The sequence below is a fragment of the Corvus kubaryi genome, unplaced genomic scaffold (assembly GCF_017639235.1).
Source record: "Corvus kubaryi isolate FWS band 111438036 unplaced genomic scaffold, C.kubaryi_AGA036_p1.0 138, whole genome shotgun sequence".
NCBI lineage: Eukaryota > Metazoa > Chordata > Aves > Passeriformes > Corvidae > Corvus > Corvus kubaryi.
The window spans coordinates 11,627,320-11,641,527 of record NW_024580672.1 but is presented as its reverse complement, the minus strand read 5'-3'; the positions used below and the strand labels follow the sequence as shown (position 1 = coordinate 11,641,527).

Here is a 14,208-nt window from a genome sequence, read left to right as displayed (position 1 = left end):
GGCCGGAAGTGGCGCAGCCGCCCCTCAGCCATCCAGCGGGGAGGGGGCGGGGCCAGGCCGCGCCCCGAGGGCCGCAGCCAATCGGCGCGGGCGGAGGGCTGCGCGCGTCCGCGGCCGCCATCTTGTGGGAGGGCAGAGGCGAAGGGCAGAGCGCGGCGGGGACGGCGGCGGCCGAGGTACCGCGGGGTGGCTCGGGCGGGGTCGCGTCCCGGGCTGGAGTCGGGTCCTGGTTCTGCCGGGCGGGAGGGCGGCTCTCCGCGCCGCCGGGGCACCCGGGCACCGGCGACCTTCAGCCGCGGCGTCGCTCCCTCCGAGTCCCAGGCGCCGCCGCGTCCCTTCCCCGGCCTGGCCCGACGCGAGCGCGGGTCGCGGGTGCAACCGGGCAAGGGCACTGGGCTCCTCCGGAAACAGGACCCGTCTGGTGCCTTCCCGTCCTCGGAAGGGCGCCTCGGCTCTTGCCCAGGCTTTTGCATCCATCAGGCGTGAGAAAAATGGTCTTGGCTTTCCAAGTCCTTGCCAGTCGTGTGCGGCCAACGTTTAGGGGGTTGTTTCATTAAGACTTTTAGCTTTTGCATGGTCAGCCGAGCTAACGCTTACCTGGTTATACGCCAGAGATAACGCTGCTGGATTGGGTTAGATAAGACATAGATGACAGAAGTTTGTTAGTGACTGCGGCACCGGCAGTGCAGTTTCGTGTGTCTGCTGCAGGGGCACCGGGGGCTGCAGCATCTGCTGGGTTGGGGAACTGTGTGGGGTGTGTGGTGCCCTTGGGGGGAGGCAGAAGATAAGCAACAAATGTCTGTCCTAAACATAAAATCCTCTTCAGAAAAGTATGTCTCTAAACATTAGAAAACTCTTCTGCTTTTATTGTGCAAACAACCCTTTATTGGCTTATCTGCTCCTGTCACCTGTTTTGTACCTCAAGAGAGTACAAGAGTGCTCTGGATGCGCCTGCTCCTTATGTATATCCACTGCTTGTCAAAATGTCCTGAAAGCAGATTTAGGAGCAGACAATAGAATTATGAAGCTTAGTGTAGAGATTAGTTCGATTTTTCCTATTGATCCTGTCCAAATGACTTTAAATTAATTAATCGTCCTGTACTGTTTGTTAGGACAAGTAGCTATGGCTGGCCACGACTCGGGATCTCAACACCAGTTCACTGGATTTCAGAAGTACTTCAATTCCTATACCATCATAGGCAGGAGGAATGTATGTATTATGTACATTGTTTTGTAGTCTCGTATAATGGCGTTTTCTGGGGCTTAGACTGAAACTAAATTTAATTTTTCTGTTTTCCAGTATGTAATAGCAACGTACACAGGTGTTGCACTCCTTGTCTTGTATTTCAAGTTTAGGCCTAAGAAGCAAACTCCTGCTGTGGAACATAAGTAAAAGGTAAGTGGCTGATGTTCCTCCAGGACCAAAATGCTTCAGTGCCAGCTTAGGAAGCAGTGACAAAGGCCAAGTTCCCAATAATACAGTGTAATAAGAGACAGAAACACAAACACATGGACTTCCTATTTACTGTTTTAAATCTCAAAGAAACTCTGTCATTGACTTATTTGGGGGCATTCTGAATGAAGTGGGTTATTAAAGGTAGTGCAGAAAGTATGGTATTGTATTCTTGTTCTTCTGGCATGATAAATGGAACTAGGGATGGGATGCAGGGAGGAAGAGAAAACAGGGAAGGAGGAACAGAAGGATGTTGCAGCAAGATATATCGTGCTTTGCCTACAAACATTAGTTGCCTCTGGTCTTCCCTTGTGCTGTAAAATAGGGGTAACTTGCTTTGTAGGTTATTGAAATAATGGAGTAGTACTTAAGGACTTATTTCTTGACTGTATTAGAATTCCAAGTAGAGATTAATGCAGTCTGTTCAAACCTTCATTTGAATAAAGGAGCACCATATGATGGAACTCTGTGTGTTGCACACCTGATTATTCAAGGCCCATGCAGAAGTGACTGGACTTGTATAGCAACAACCAAGTGTTAGAAAATTTTGTTGGAGTCACTCTCAAGTACAGAATTTTCACTGAAATGGCATTTTGACAAAACCTATGGGCTGTATAGGGGTATAAAACAGTAAGCTTTAGCATTGTTGTTGTGTGTAAAGGGGACATCAGTCACTTCTTCCTGAGTGTGCTGAAATCTGGCTGCTTGGACATCAGTCACTTCTTCCTGAGTGTGCTGAAATCTGGCTGCTTGTAGCTAAAATAGTTTGGGCTTGGGGCAGGGGGATGCTCAGTTACCACTGTGCAAGAATTGCTATGTTTGACCTTTCTTCTCTTGGCAGGTTGCTGGCATGTCTGAACCTCCAATCTGTGTCAATGTAATGCAAGCTTGATGACCTGTTGTGGCTAATAAAATATAAATAATTACTTGTCTTATTGGAAATACGTAATGATCCAAAAAAGCTTAAGTGTGGTACTTCTCTTTTTTCCTCCTCTGTCAAAAATAGTTGCTCATAGCAGAGATGGAGCATCTGATCTGTGTCATTACTATCTTAACTCTGCTGCTGTTGTAACACATCCTAAAGTGTTTTGAGCACCTGGCAGTAACCTAGGAAGGACCTCAGCTGCACGGCCATAACACTGCACAGGGCCTAGAGCTGATCCAAGCATCTCCACACCTCCATGTCACAGCTTGCATGGTTTGCAGCCACCTGGTTGCTCCCACTTTTTGCATTCCAAGCTAGTAGCTTACATGGAAACCATTACTTCTACTGCCTCAGTTGTCTGTATTTTGCACAGAACCTCTTTGGTTTTGATGGAAAACCTCCCAAATTAGACTGACCCAGTTATGGTATTTGAGCTTTTTCTGTCGGTGGCTTCTCTTGCAGAGAAGCAGAGGGAAGCAGAGGGAAGAAGGAAAATGGCTCAGTCTGCTGCTATTAAAGTCTCGTAACACTGCACATTCATGAACAGTACCCCAAGTAGTCCTGTGCTTACTTTTCCTGCCTCTTGCTCAAGGAAGTGCTCTACCACAGTTAGGTGTGTGCAGCCTCCTCTTTGCCCAACACTAAAATCTGTCTACCACATTTGCCACAGTGTCTTTCTACAGCTCAATTAACACTTGGTACCTGCCTTAGATGTCACAGTAGTGCTGATGTGGGAATGTGATGATACCACGCTTCTGCCAGCAGCAGGGGTCAAACCATGCTAAAGCTTGCAAATACCCTTCCCAAACTGAGGGCTGCAGGAGCTAGGAATGATTACTGGAAGAAATGGAAAAATTAATTGCAGGGTCTTGATGCTCTCTCTTTTTTTCTTAAAGCCATTTTAGTACATGCTGGGCCTCCTGAACAGATCTGGTCATCTTTCTCTCCTGATTGTTTGCATAGATGGCTTCACCTGTATTCAATTCCCCCACTGAAGAAATGGTGGCTGTAAGAGTGTAATAATGTCAGGAACTAGAACCTGTCACCTTTCTTTACAACAAGATGTACATGGAATGGCTCCTCATCAACTACTTCTGATTACTTTATTTCTCTTAGAGTTGTCACAGTTACAAACTGCTCTTGGTTCCATTGCAGCCATTAAGGGCAGTAAATGTCTTCTTGTAACATATAGACACAAATTACGTGGTTTTAGTATTTATTATATCAAAAGTATAAAACTGTACAAAATACAAAGGCAGAATGTGGCAGTGTTTTCTTTAAGCTGTCAAAAACTACTTAAATCTAACTGGTCATATTGAGAGCTAGGAAATTTTGTTGAGGTACCATTACACAAAAGAAAATCAAAACAATTTTTACCCTTTTTTCTTTGAAGAAAATGTCTAGGTGACCTTCCTAGTGAATTTTCCACTTTACTTTTATGTATAATGCCTGTAGTATACTTTAAGAGTTAGAGCAAGACAAGAGATGAAAGAGGAGGTAGTTCTCCATTTACTTGACCTTAGAAATTACAAGTCTTGTTTTTATTTTCACTAGAGAGCCAGTAGATTGTTCAAGTGTCCAAGTCCTTACTGTGAAGTAATGAGGAACACAAACCTGCATAAATTTCTCTGCATAAATCTTGTAAGAGATTAAGAACAAAAATCAACCCAAGCCCACACCCCACTGGACCTGGCCTTTGGTGGTGATGTTTTTGGTTCAAAAACACAGATGCTCTTCCCAGTGTTCTGCATGTTTTACTCTTCTTTAGAAATAAAACACAGCTTTATTGGTAGTCCAGGAGGACTCACTGGGTACAATGTTTTCGTGGAATTGTCACTCGAGACAAGCTGGCCTTTCAAAAGCAAACTGATCATGCACTTTTCCTTTCATGCTGCTATAATGTTTCAATTTCTTGGCTAGTTTTACTGGGGTTTTTTGTTAAACGTTATGCAGAAAAGATACATGTTTTTAATATTCTTTTACATCTAATACAAAGTAAATGGTTCAAGTCCACTTTTTTAATAGTGACTATTTCAGTTGTGCCTCAGTTCCCCTTTTTATTTTCTCATACGATAAAGTATGAAAGTAAATAAAATTCACATTGCACTTCTGGTTGCTTATCACACTGACAGCACTGGCTACCTTTGAAAACAGTAACAAGATCTGTGTTTCTGACACCTTAAAAAAGCACATAAATTTGAAATCTTTTCAGGACTTAGAACTTGGCTGCATAAAAATCATGCATGGAGCTCCGCGGCAGTTCCCCACAAGCATCGGGCTGTCGGGCCCACTCCGTCAATGCCCTGGTTGTTGCTGTGATCTCACCACACCTGCTGCCCAGCCCAGGCTGTAGTGAATCAAACTACATTCTTCTTTCCTGAAAATGGACAGTTTGCTTGTGTTTGAGACTGATGAAACATTTGCTAACCATAAATTAAGTGCTTTAAAAAAATCTGAGAACACATGTCAAGGCTGTTAACTTTTCACAAGTTTCAGCAGAGCTCAGTACCACCTCTGGGAAGAGATGGCTCATTTCATATGTACATATATCTATGTTATCAAAAGCACCACAAACAGTTCCTTCTTTTACAGCCATGATGTCTTGTCAATCTCCAGCATTTTCAAACTGCAGATAAATATGAAACAGCAGAACTGAGAAATGCTGCTTGCATTAATTACTTAGTTTCATTCTCCCTGCAACAGACTCGTGGGGTCCTTCTGTTCAAGATATTCCCCCTTGTCTCACATCCTGAGGTCACTACTGCAATGACTTGGCACAGTCAGTCTCAGCTTCCCGATCTACTGTGAGCTGTAGGCTCCCGCAGCCAGCAGCAGGTTCCTGCGTGTGAAATGGAGATGAACAACCGGGGTTGATTTGGTCATGTATGTGCCCAGTAGCAAGTCCTGTGAGTTCTCAGGCAAGTTTATGTGTCCAGTGGCTGTAGTAAAGTCATCAGTTTCTAAATCTTCAAATGCCTTCACAGCATCCCACAGACGAACTGTGTTATCCATTGAACCTAAAAAGAAAAAAACCCACAGTTTAAAGTAGTTTATTAATAAAATGGTACATAAAAAATGTTTCTGGGGAGCAAGTTAACAGAAATTAAAGCTCAGAAAGCAAAAGACTATAGCAAGCCTCATATAGCATACTGAATGCACACTTAAAAGTTACCAGTCCTTGCTGCTTTTGCTAAGCAAGTGATTCTACTTTGTCTTTCTCAATTTAAGGAACTAATTATATCATTCCTCTTCAGAATTATGGAATACAATGGACACTTCAGTGTTCCTGGTGAATTTTACCTGATGCTAAAATCTCTCCATCTCTACTGAATCTGAGTGCATAGATAGTGTCAGTGTGCCCTTTCAATTCGCCAACCATCAAGCCATGTCCAATATCCCACAGCAGAACTCTTCCATCTGTTGCTCCAGTAGCCAGGAATCGCCCATTAGGAGAAAATGCCAATGAATGAATTGGTCCCTAAAACAGACATTGGGGGAGGGGGGGGGCAACAAAACAAAGTTAATTAAGTCTACTCATATTCAGTCAGTCAAGCTGTGTTCAAAGAACTGTTTAGAATCTCAGCACAGAAATAAAATCACTTTCACACTGTGAGTGATCTGCCTTTACCTTATGTCCAGTGAATATTCTTACACAATTCCCATTCAAAACATCCCAGAGCCGTATAGTCCTGTCTGCTGAGCCCGTAGCAATATAGTTGGAGTTGGGATGAAATCGGGTACACGTCACATCTGCAAGATGGCCAGCAAAGATCCGTAATGGCTGGTAGTGATCTGTTGCCCACAGACTGAAAAGAAAAGCTTTATTAATAAAAGAACTGTAAAGGAGTTCAGTCTCTGTACCTGTTGGAGCAGCTCTAGAGGAAGTCACAAAAGTGCTCAGAGGGCTGAAGCACCTCTGCAATGAGGAGAGAATGACAGAGTTCAGCCTGGAGAAGAGCTGGCTCTGCGGAGACCTTGTTGTGGCCTTTCAGTACTTAAAGTACTTAAGTACTTCAAACTTAATTAGAAGAAAGATGGGGAGACACTTTTTATCAGGGCCTATTGCAACAGGACATGGGATAATGATTTTAAACTCAAGGAAGGTAGATTTAGTCTAGCTATAAGGAAGACATTTTTTACAATGAGGGTCATGAAACCCCTTGGTGACCCAGAGAGGTGGTAGATGCCCCATCCCTGGGTACATTCAAGGTCAGGTTGGATGGGGCTCTGAGCAGCCTGATCTAGTTGAAGATGTCCCTGCTCATTGCAGGGCTGTTGGACTAGATGGCCTTTAAAGGTCCCTTCCAACCCAAACTGCTCTATGATTCCATGATCTGTTGCACAACAAGAAAAAAAACAGTAATTGTGGACTGATCTCTTATGGGTCAGTTTATTGAATTATCAGGATGTTTTTGTAAAAAATATACTTTTCAGAATGGAGAAATAAAGAATATTCTGTCAATTTCTTCAACAATTAGAGGAGAATACTTCTAATCAGAGGGTCACATAGGAGGACATCATCCCTTTAGTCATGAGATAATATGTGTGTTGAAAAAATAGAAAAACTGCATTAAAACATTTGCTCAGTATTTTAATTGACATAAAATAATATTTATTTTCCATAATAGAGTAGGCAAGAGTATATCAGCTAATGACTTTCAGCGTTGATCCACCACAAACTGACCCAGACAAGTGAAAAACACATCCAGTTTCTTACCGAGCCACTCTGTCGTGTCCCCCTGACACAAAGTAATAACCATAAGGAGAGAACTGTGTATCCCAAACTGGATAATTATGTCCTTTATATCCCACCAAACACGTGAATGTTTGGAGACTCCACAATCTCACAGTGCCATCCTCAGAACAGGACAACAGATAGTTCCTGTCACAGAAGAAATTATAGCATATCACATATCAAACTCACACAGGGGCTGTATAAACATTGCATAAACACTCTGAGATGTCCGTGACAGAACTGTCCCCTCAGCAGCACCTGTTTAGCATGTCACCCATAACTCAGCATTTCAGTGGGGTAAGCAACAGTGACCAATTCAAACAGAACCCAGTCCTAGGCCCTTATGCAAAAAAAGAGATGATTTGACATTGATGATTAATTCTGATGGCACTTAATACTGAGGGGAACAAGGGAAAAAAAACCACACCACACAGGAGGTCTTTACTCAGGGATCCAGTTACATGAAAAAATGACTAGTAAACTGCTACACTATGTTATTTAAAAAAAAAAAAAATCTTCTAATACAATTCTGAACAAAATTTCATGATTCCCTGAAAAGAATTCATATCATGCTCACGTTCTCAATTAATAATTATAGACTATATTTGTTCCACACCAAGTTTACTTCTCAGCTGTGTTTCTGTGGTGGCTGTTTCCTGACTAGAAACAAGCAAAAGCAAAACCTGAGACATCTAAACCTCTTTTCCACTGTCCAGACTCCCATCATTACATAAAGGTTTTAAATCTCTTATTTGAAAGGTACTGTTCCATACATTCTGAAAATAAAGTCTCAATAGAATATGAGAAACTTGAAGGGCAATGATGTGCTACTGAATCTTTAAGTTTTGCAACACTCTAAGTTAAATCAATGCTGCAGTATTTTTCCTCTCTATATCTCAGTTAGTTAAAACCCAAATTAAACTACAGTTTGCAAAGCTGTAGTTTTGCCATCTAAATCCTAAATCTCCAAAACGGTGCTGGTATCCTCAGCTACAGTTGATTTCAGTAATAGCTGAGAGATCAACATCCTGAGCTTTATGAGCATTTGCACAGTTTCTTACAGGCTGCATGAACAAGAATTGCTTTAACCAGGAAAAAGTTGCATTAAGAGTATGTTCTCATTCAGTAGCATGCAATTAAAACTGAAGACAAGCAAACTAGTTAGCTTGTAAATGTTTACCTATCAGGACTGAAGCTGGTGCCATAGACAGGTCCACTGTGACCATATAAAATCTTCAACTCACTTGCTGTTTTTTCATCCATGATCCTCTCCAAGACATCATCTGATTCTTTGTCAATGAGACTGAGGTCTGCAAGATTTCAAAGTTCATGTATCAGAATAACTGTCAGAAGTTCAAGATAAATGTCATTATGACATCATCTCAGTTAAATACCAAGATTAAGAAATGTTTGCACAGTATCCAGCTTCAACCAGAACACATTTTTAAACAAGCAGCAGAATTAAAGCAGGCTGGTTTCCATGAATTTGTGTAGGTGTTGAGCTTCTCAGAGTTCCAACCTTCTCAGAGTTCCCTTCTATCATTTCTCCCATGGTACCTCTAGTGTCTCCCCTAGATCACCTAACCCCAACTGTCTATTACACCTTGTAGTTACCACCCCATTAAGCAGCAAGATGGGTAGTTCCACACTAGTTATGACTAGCTCCAAGCTCTGTGCACTGACCACCTCACAGCAGGTGTACATGACCAGATTTCTCATTCCTTTAAAACTGTTTCTAATGGTAATATGTAAGATGTGATCATATATCTGTGCACATATTGTTTCTTCAAAGTGAAACATCTAACCACTGCAGCCAACTCTCCTGCCACAGGTATCTTTCCCTGTTCAGGCAGAACACAAATGTCACAAGTTATGCAGGCTCCTATTAGGTGTTACTGTCTTAATTACCTGCTGCTGTTTTTACACTACGTAGCTTTTTTGGAGTCACAGACCACACTCTGACAGTAGAGTCAGCAAAGCCTCCTACAATCATGCTGGAGTCATCTGTAATATCCACTGCAGTCAGACCCTACACACAGAATATCCAGTTATATTGTTTGCATCTCTAATGATATATTTCAAATATTACAAAATCCTAAGAGTATTAAAAAGGTAATTTGACTTAATTACAAAAATAGAGAGAATTATTCTAAGATAAACATAAACACACAGGAATTCTTGCCCCATTAAAAATAAAGCTTTATGTGTGAAGCACAGTCAGTAGTGACAAAGAGTATTGCTTTCCAGTATTCCAGTGCAAAATATCCTACTATGTTCTGTAGGATACACTTAGGGTCCCATAAAAAAAGCAAAGAAGGAATTATGGCAAAATTCAAGCAAAACCAAGGAACATGGAAATTTCATAGTTTAAGGAGTCTTTGAAGAGAATTTTGAACATTTTGGAACATAAACTTTGCAATACTTAACCCAAATACTCCGATTACCCTGGCCAACACTGTTATGTCTTTTTTCTTTAACAAGAGTGATGCTCATAATTTTGATTCCCTTTCCCCTATTACCCAAACCCTTTTACCAACCTGGTAAGCATTAAGGAATGTATAGAAACAGATGGAGGGCAGGCACTCTGGTCCAAGACGCACTCGCCTTGCCGCTTCCTTCATATTCATTACTTTATCCAGCTTGTCAGAGTCTTTCAGTTCAGGCAGAGGAATTCTACACAAGAACCACATGTTTTTACACAGCAAAAGCACCTTCCTTATTGTTAATCCAAACAAAGACAGTGAAACGGTCGCATGCAACCCCATACTTCAGTATTCAAATACAAAACAAGAATTAGAAAAAATGAAAGACTAAGACTGATGAGAAAGAGAGCCAGTAGCTTTCAGAATTTCAGACAGGTGGTGCAATAAGATAAGTAATTGAGGGTGAACTGAAAAGATTAGTGGGTAACCAAGTAAAATTTCATCAAGGGAAATCTAGATTGACTTGAAGGGCAGTGACAGAGGGTTATATGCTGTGGGTTCCATGACCTCCCTTACAAGTCTTCTGGCTACAGCTGTGTACAGCCGAAACAGCCGAAATGCTAAAACTACCATGTCAACAGCAATGCAGATTTGGCATGACAAGACTGGATTTTAAAGACTTCTCTACACATCATTTCCTTGGTACCTGTTTTGGGGAGGAGCATTAGGGTCCTGTTTTTTACTTTTTGACCCTACATTATCTTTTTTAGGTTTTTTCTTCTTTGGCTTTCCTTCCTCATTTTCTCCTTCTTCATCTTCATCATCCAAAGGCACATCAAACTCTGGTTCTTTAAGTAAGCCAAAAAAAACCTACAAGCCAATAAAAAAACCACACAAGACAAAACAGTAATTGCTGTTCTTACTGAAAACTAAATTTTTTAATGGTAACTTTTCAATGGGATAGTCCAAGAAAGAGAGTTGCCCCCTTAAAGCTGCTCTGTTTAATATTACAGCATATATTACTGCTTTGCCCATTAAAAATGTAGTACATGTTCTTCTGGTTCACCCAACCAACTGATCTGGGCAACTATAAGTTCTCCCACCATCTCTTAGCCCTTCCTTAAAGCTGAATCCCCACCCTACCTTATTTATTTGTATAGTACTGTGGTACTACACACACAGAGCTCTCCTAGTAACAACTGGTAGCAAGTCAAAATTACATCTGCTGCACAAAAGAAGCCAAATAGTCAGGTGTCCATTTTAAAATTCCAAAGTAATTAATGAGTTCGTTTAAGTTCAGTTCAGTGGGCTGAACACAAGGTCGTCTCTCAAAAGGGTTCAGCAGTCTTGTCCACCTGACAGCAATACATCTTGTTCTCTCTACTTCTGTCAACAACTGTTTGTACAGTTCTCTTCCTTTGTTCTGTTCATGCTGGTTTTTAAGACCTCAACTTACAATTGTCAGTCTATACTAAAGTATCTCCCTGAAAAACTAGGGAGATTTGTAAAAACTGCAACAATCTTTGTCTCCTACCTTTGCTTTATTAGCCTCTCGTTTTGCCTCCCCAGCCAAGCTTCCAACCATAGCATCTATCTGTTGTTTACTGCGAGGCATTCCATCAAAGATATCAATGTAAAGATGCTCCTGAACAATGTTCCAGATCTGATTGTTCTGCTTTTCCTGAAGATGCCTCTTCAAGAGTTGGTAAGAGTCACGGGAAATGCGCAGCACAAACTTGCTTGTTCGGAAATCCAGCATGGTCTCATTACCTTTCATATGTTCTTTTTTGGTTAAGCTCGACAATACACGCAGGTCATCCTGGTAATAGCACTCCTGATCCCCATGAAATCTATTGAAACAATTTAAGATACGATAAAAGGTTTAGTCACTCAACTTGTTATAAAATAGTTGTGGCAAGGGACATTTCAACTATTTATAGAAGCATTTTTGCTGACCCTTTGAAGGGAAACAAAGTTATCCTTCAGAATTGCAGTATTTCACAATTGGTCTGAATCCACAAAACAAATTAAATTCTATTTTCTTCTCAAGTGATAAACAAGTGAAACAAAGTAAGAGTACGGAAAATTATAGATTAGCCAGAAATTAATTTCTTTAAGCTTATTTGAAGAATTTCAATGTATATGCTATGATATCAGCAAATACTTATAGCATTCATTACTTTGGCATCTCAGTGCAAGCTTCCAGTGCTAAAAAATGACCCCACAATCTTTCCCTAAAGATTCAGAATCTCTTCATTGATACTTTTGCAGCAAAGAGCCCATCGGCACACCATTAATATGGTTCAAAATCTGCCAGTGCACAGTTCAGTAGTTTGCACATCTTTCTAACAGGAGATTGGAAAAGAATTTAAGAACAGTTACTACAACCCATTGCAGTGTTACTTCAGATTTCAAATCTCTTCAACTTTAGAGAAGAAAAATAATACATACCTATATATAAGTATATAAATCTATGCTACGATAGCTCACAGATTTAGCCAAAGTAGCAAACACAAAATAAGGCAAATGTACAAATGAAAATTAATTACCTTTCAAAAAAAGACTTTGCCTCACTCTCATGTTGATTGTAGACCAATTCCAAGTACATGTGCACAAAGAGAGGATAAAAGAGCTGAGACAATTCTGCCCGATGACAGTCCAGGGAACACTCGATGAAGTGTTTCAATCCACTGTAGTACTCCTCGTACAGCGTCGGGTCCCCTTGCTGGTTGTAGGCCGACAACACCGCGCTCACATCCGGCTGATCCTCCACAACCACGGCGCCTCCGACTGCAAAAGCACCAGCCAACAACAAGAGCTGCTCAGACAGTCTGGAAGAGCCACCAAACAAACAGTGGCCACAACCCCCTGGTCAGGTGAGTAAAACACGTCCTGTGCGTGTTCAGCACCAAGTCTAAACAATACAGGTGAGAGTTGGTCCAGCAGCCAATTCTCCCAGCACCTCCAGCAGCTTTTTGGACTTTCCCTGCCAACAGCTGCTTGTAGGTAGGCACTTAGTGCCTAATTCAGACAGGATTTTAAGTGTAAAGGAAGAACCCAGTAACATCAAGAGAATTTTACTGATAGGGCTAGAAACTCTTAAACAAGGAGAAGAATGTAAGACACACCCACCATAATTATTTTGCTTCCAGTAAACAAGTAAGTTAAGTAGACTAAGTGAACAATTCACCAAGACCACCACACAACCATCACAGAGCAGGGACACTTAACACTCTGACAGTTCTGTTCTACACAGCAGTTGTTACACACTTCCATTGCTTTGTCTTTTATATAAAACAATCATATCTGCTGATGTCAGGAACAAGCTGACTTTATGCTGTACACTGACTGGAAGTCACACTAGCAGTTCTTGAAATTTCATTCTTCTGTAAAGCTGCCTCACAGAACACCTTGATTAACAACACTTAGAATTGAACTATCCAATGGACATCTCAAGTACTCAGAAACTAGAAAAAGAAATGCAGAAAGCCTCATCTACAAATATCCCATGGCTATTTCACCAAAACGCAGCCTGTACATCAGACCTCTGTTCTCAAACCTGCGGCCAGACCCGGGACAATCCCCACTAACTACAATGGAAAGCGCCTATTCCTGCTACTCTGTTAGTTGTGATGGGACACAAAGACAAGCGGGAGCACTTTTTACTTCACAGTGCTCCCTGCAAATACGAGAGACATCCTGTCCTTGGTCCCTTGCTCCAGGATATCCAGCTTTCCTTCCTCAATTTCTCCTTCTTCATCTTCATCATCCAAAGGCACATCAAACTCTGGTTCTTTAAGTAAGCCGAAAAAAACCTACAAGCCAATATTGACTTGTATGGGGATTGTATGGGGAAATGACACAGCCAAGGACCTCCCGGAAGACCGGGGTAGACTCTCGGTGGCACCGAGGACCTGACAACCAACCGACCCTTGTGGCCCAGCATCACGGAGAGCCCCCGAGGCTGCGAGCAGCACACGGGCTCCCCACTTCCCGGGGTTCCCGCCGAGAGGAGGGACCGACCCCGCAGTCCCCGCGGGTCTCACCTTTCCCCGGCGGCACGGCGGCAACCGCGGCCACCCCGGGGCTGGAAGTCGCGACAGTGGCGACGCTGCCTCCTATGGCGACGGCGGCAGCGCTAGTGCCCCGGCCGAGCAGTGCCTCGCCGGAGTCCGCGTCGCTGCCGGAGCCCCCCAGGAGCCCGGCGCTGGCAGGGCTGAGAGCGGCGGCACCCAGGTCATCGCCGAGCAGGCGGGCTTCGCGGCGTAGGATCTCCTCGGACTCCCGGAGGTTGCTGCGCCGCAGGAACTGCAGTACGGCCACAAGCGTTTGCCGGTCCAGCGCCGCCGGGGAGGCGGCCGGGCCCGGCGCCGCGGGTTTCGGGGGTGCTGCATCCCCACCTGCTCCCGCCGCCTCTCCCTCCGCGGCGGTGGCCGGGGCAGCGGCGGAAGCGGCGGCGGCGGCGGCGGCGGTGGCGGGAGGCACCGCGGGTGGCGGCGGCGGCGTCCCCGCCTCGGGGTCCGGCTGCGCCGCCGCCACCTCTGCCGGCTCCTCATGCAGCGCCGCCATCTTCGCCGCCTTCCATTCGCCGGCGGCGCACGGCCGCCGCTAGGCGCGGCCGCCCTTGCGACAGTGAGGGCAAAGGAAGGGCACTGCTGCCGCTGCCTCCACA

General features: G+C 43.4%; 2 protein-coding genes across 2 annotated transcripts; one reads left to right on the top strand and one right to left on the bottom strand.

Annotated features, from left to right (window-relative positions):
* The first annotated feature begins 73 nt into the window (after nt 1-73).
* ATP5MK (ATP synthase membrane subunit k) lies at nt 74-2,379 on the top strand. Its single transcript, XM_042019242.1, has 4 exons — nt 74-176; nt 1,113-1,210; nt 1,301-1,396; nt 2,295-2,379. Exons 2-3 carry the CDS (start codon nt 1,124-1,126, stop codon nt 1,391-1,393), a joined length of 180 nt encoding a protein of 59 aa, XP_041875176.1. The 5' UTR covers nt 74-176; nt 1,113-1,123; the 3' UTR covers nt 1,394-1,396; nt 2,295-2,379.
* A 1,085-nt stretch (nt 2,380-3,464) lies between these two features.
* Nucleotides 3,465-14,120, bottom strand: TAF5 (TATA-box binding protein associated factor 5). Its single transcript, XM_042019240.1, has 11 exons — nt 13,583-14,120; nt 12,086-12,326; nt 11,071-11,386; nt 10,243-10,406; nt 9,651-9,786; nt 9,022-9,142; nt 8,294-8,423; nt 7,096-7,260; nt 6,007-6,184; nt 5,679-5,856; nt 3,465-5,395 (listed from the first exon to the last, which is right to left on the bottom strand). Exons 1-11 carry the CDS (start codon nt 14,103-14,105, stop codon nt 5,178-5,180), a joined length of 2,370 nt encoding a protein of 789 aa, XP_041875174.1. The 5' UTR covers nt 14,106-14,120; the 3' UTR covers nt 3,465-5,177.
* Between the last annotated feature and the right edge of the window lie 88 nt (nt 14,121-14,208).

What these genes read in the sequence shown, in the direction of transcription:
- TAF5 (XM_042019240.1), bottom strand. Translation starts at nt 14,105, where the DNA reads ATGGCGGCGCTGCATGAGGAGCCGGCAGAGGTGGCGGCGGCGCAGCCG. An exon ending in GAATATTCACTGGACATAAG is followed by an intron (nt 5,857 to 6,006) that starts GTAAAGGCAGAT and finishes TGTCTGTTTTAG; the next exon opens with GGACCAATTCATTCATTGGC. An exon ending in TGGAGAGATTTTAGCATCAG is followed by an intron (nt 5,396 to 5,678) that starts GTAAAATTCACC and finishes TTTTCTTTTTAG; the next exon opens with GTTCAATGGATAACACAGTT.
- ATP5MK (XM_042019242.1), top strand. Translation starts at nt 1,124, where the DNA reads ATGGCTGGCCACGACTCGGGATCTCAACACCAGTTCACTGGATTTCAG. An exon ending in CCATCATAGGCAGGAGGAAT is followed by an intron (nt 1,211 to 1,300) that starts GTATGTATTATG and finishes TCTGTTTTCCAG; the next exon opens with TATGTAATAGCAACGTACAC.